The sequence below is a fragment of the Empidonax traillii genome, unplaced genomic scaffold (assembly GCF_003031625.1).
Source record: "Empidonax traillii isolate 1590-97213 ecotype Southwest subspecies unplaced genomic scaffold, ASM303162v1 scaffold678:size492020, whole genome shotgun sequence".
Classification (NCBI taxonomy): domain Eukaryota; kingdom Metazoa; phylum Chordata; class Aves; order Passeriformes; family Tyrannidae; genus Empidonax; species Empidonax traillii.
In genome coordinates this window covers 488,522-491,946 of record NW_020955871.1, presented here as the reverse complement: position 1 = coordinate 491,946, position 3,425 = coordinate 488,522, and the positions used below count along the sequence as shown (strand labels likewise).

The 3,425-nt window shown below is 62.4% G+C and overlaps 1 protein-coding gene across 1 annotated transcript; it reads left to right on the top strand.

Annotated features, from left to right (window-relative positions):
- The first annotated feature begins 420 nt into the window (after nucleotides 1-420).
- Nucleotides 421-3,119, top strand: SLC10A4 (solute carrier family 10 member 4). The gene is made up of 3 exons (XM_027899611.1): nucleotides 421-937; nucleotides 1,303-1,513; nucleotides 2,180-3,119. The coding sequence occupies exons 1-3, from the start codon at nucleotides 552-554 to the stop codon at nucleotides 2,693-2,695; spliced, it is 1,113 nt and encodes a 370-aa protein (XP_027755412.1). The 5' UTR covers nucleotides 421-551; the 3' UTR covers nucleotides 2,696-3,119.
- Nucleotides 3,120-3,425: the final 306 nt, after the last annotated feature.

The window sequence follows — 3,425 nt, the reverse complement described above, 5'->3', positions numbered from 1 at the left end:
TGCCCACCCACATCGGGTGACACTGCGATGCTAACTGACCCAGTTTTAATGTCGATTCCAAAGTAAATCTCCTGATGCCTCAGTTCCTCCGCTGGAAAAGTCGGGCCCTGCCCTGGCCCTCGGGAGGCTGTAGGTGGCTGTGCCGGCTCCAGACTCGGTCTGACGGGGTCTTGCCGGGGAGGGGGTTTCGGTCGTGAGACCTTCTGTCGGCTGCGCTTCCCCCCGGCGGGGCCGGGCGGCGCTGGCGGCCGAGCGTGCCAGCCGTCGAGGCGGCTGCGAGACACCGCCCACGGCGGGGGTGGCCCCGCGTGGGTCCGGGGACGCGCGGGCGGTGCCTGCAGCAGACAGCGGTGAGGGACCGCGGCCGCAGCGCATCGGCAGCGCCCCGAGAGCCGAGCCGAGCCGAGCCGGGGCGGGGCGGGGCGGGATGCGGGCTCCGCCGGCCGCCGGGGCGAGCCATCCCCGCATCCCGTACTGACGGCTCCCCCGCCGCCCGCTCCCTGCTCTGGGGCTCGGCCGGGAGCCGGCGGCTCCCCGGGGCCGCGCAGCCCATGGCCAGCTCCGCGCAGCCCCCGGCGGCCGCGGGGGACGGCGGCCCCGACGGCGGATCGCTGGACGGGGGCGGCGAGGCCTTCGGGGACCGCTCCCTCAGCCAGGGCCTGAGCGTGCTGGTGGGGCTGGGGCTCTGCGTGACCATGCTGGGGCTGGGCTGCGCTGTGGAGCTGGGGCAGCTGGGGCAGCAGCTGCGGCGGCCCGTAGGGCTGCTGCTGGCGCTGCTGGGGCAATTCGTGGCTATGCCGCTGCTGGCCTTCCTCCTCGCCCTCATCTTCGCCTTGGACGAAGTGGCGGCCGTGGCCGTGCTGCTGTGCGGCTGCTGCCCCGGCGGCAACCTCTCCAACCTCATGTCGGTGCTCGTCGACGGGGATATGAATCTCAGGTAGGCGCCTCGCTCTCCTTCACCCCCAGCCGGCCGGGTTGCGGCGGCCCCGGGACGCGGGGAGGGTTCCCTGGGCACCTGCCGCCGGTGGAACCGGGGCGGACGGACGGGCGGACGGGCGGGCGGGCACGGCGCGGTGGGAACCAGCACTGCTCTCCTGCCTCTGCCGGGGCAGATCTTAACGCGGACCCCGACACACGCCTCCTGCCCCCTACCCTAAAAAGCCTGCCCGCGCCTCGGCCGGGGCAAGAAAGCGGAGGTCTCTTGCCGTAAGCAGCGCCCGGCCAGCTGCGGAGCCCTCATACCGAGGGGGCTGCCCCTCGGCCGGTCGGTGATCCTGTGTCTCTCTGGTTCCCCCGGCGTAGCATTATCATGACGGCCTCCTCCACGCTGCTGGCCCTTTTCCTGATGCCCCTCTGCCTCTGGATCTACAGCCGCCACTGGATCAACACGGCCGTAGTGCGGCTGCTGCCCCTGGGGGCGGTGAGCCTGACGCTGGGCAGCACCCTGCTGCCCATCGGCCTGGGGGTGCTCATCCGGTACCGGCACCCCCGCGCCGCCGACCTCCTGGTCAAGGTAGGCACGGCCGCCGGGGGGGAAATGGGCGGCCGCGCTGCGGGGGATGCCCGGGGGCGGCACCAGTGCACGGGGGTCGGACGGCTGTAACCTTTCTGGTCCCTCCAAACCGATAGTAGCTTCACACAGGCATGTTCAGCTACTTAGATAGATAGAATACCAGGACTTGCAGTCTTGAAATAAAGGGGACAGAGATGGAAAGCGAGGGAAAGGGCGGGTTACCCCCTATCATAGTGAACGGGAAGGAGGGCAGCGTGGCACTGCACCCTGGGAGTCATCCTGGACCCTATAGCAGAAGCATTCCCCAGGATCCCGCTATCTCCCCACTTCCGCTGCACCCAGGGCAAGTGAAACCAACCTGTGGGCATGGCCATGCTTCCTTAAAATACGCAACTAAATTAGCTTAATTGTGAAAGGAAGAGTGAAGCACAAGCCCTGGCTCTCTTGTTTCCCAGAAAGTCTTCCCAAAGCAAAATGATGGAGGATGATCTCAGCCCCTTCCTTTCCTGGGATATGACCAAACACCACCAAAATCCTGAGCTGGGAGCAAACCCAGGAAGGGCAGCATAACTATGTTTTTCGGTTTAGACTCTCTTAGCAAGCGTCTACCTGCTATGGTTATCCTTTTAAACTAATAACCCATGTGTTCAATGTCTGTATTGCCAGATTTCCCTGTGGTCTCTCTTGGTGACTCTGGTGATCCTGTTTATCCTGACTGGGACCATGCTGGGCCCAGATCTGTTGGCACACATTCCAGCATCTGTCTACGCCATTGCAGTGCTGATGCCTCTAGCAGGGTACGCCTTGGGATATGGCTTAGCCACGGTCTTTAAAATGCCCCCACACTGCAGGAGAACAGTGTCTTTGGAAACAGGATGCCAAAACGTCCAGCTCTGCACCGCCATCCTAAAACTCACCTTCCCTCCGGATCTCATAGGGGGCATGTACATGTTTCCCTTGCTTTACGCGCTTTTTCAGTCGGCAGAAGCGGGACTCTTTGTGCTGGTATACAAGATGTATGGAAGAGACAGCTACAAGCAAGATACACTCGGAGAAGAGGAAGACACAGATATTTCCTACAAGAAACTGAAGGAAGAAGAGGTAGCCGATACTTCATATGGCACAGTGACAACAGAGGAGCACAACTCCATTCAGATGGAGCCAACGCAGACATCGCTTTAGACGAGACAAAGAGGTGACTCCCTGGGATGTGAATGTGTGTTGTGCTTGCAACCCAGCTGGGGCTGCAGAGCTGCCCAGCCTCCATCGTTTCTCCAGCTGCTTCCATTGTACAAGGTGATGTGTGTTTATTACCATGACAGTTCTACTTCTTCAAAAAATAAATGGGGTGGGGGGAAGGTAAAAAGTATCATTGTGATGCAGACCAGTAACTGTAAAACTTCATGCAAGGAGGCTGCTGCCCGGCTGAGTGCAGCAGGAATGGGTAGGAAGAAGGAGACAGCGTTTTACAGAGGCAAAGCCAACTCGGTGCCAGTAGGGATGAAGGGAAAAACCACCTCGCGCGTGTATCTCTGTGCCTCCGACCTGCTGTAAAAGCATTGTGCTCGTTGTTCTCACCACAAATACATGGCGAAGCCGAACCAAACACGTGTTCTCCACTACCTAATCCCGCGGCGGTAATTAAGAGCCGCGCTGCCCGGTTCACCTGGGGCGCTGTGCTTGGGGTGGGGGATTGCCCGAGGCCCAGCACCAGGCAGCGACGGGAAGGGGCAACAAAGCCGGCACCCGTCGGGGGCGGGGGAAGCCCGTCCCCGCCCCGGGGGTATTTAAGGCCGCCCCTGGAGGGAGGGTACTCCGGGTACGGTGCGATGGCGGAGGAGGGGATGGCGAGCTACCTGTACACCGCCTACCACCCCTACTCCTACCGCTACCCGCCGCCCAAGGGCAAAGG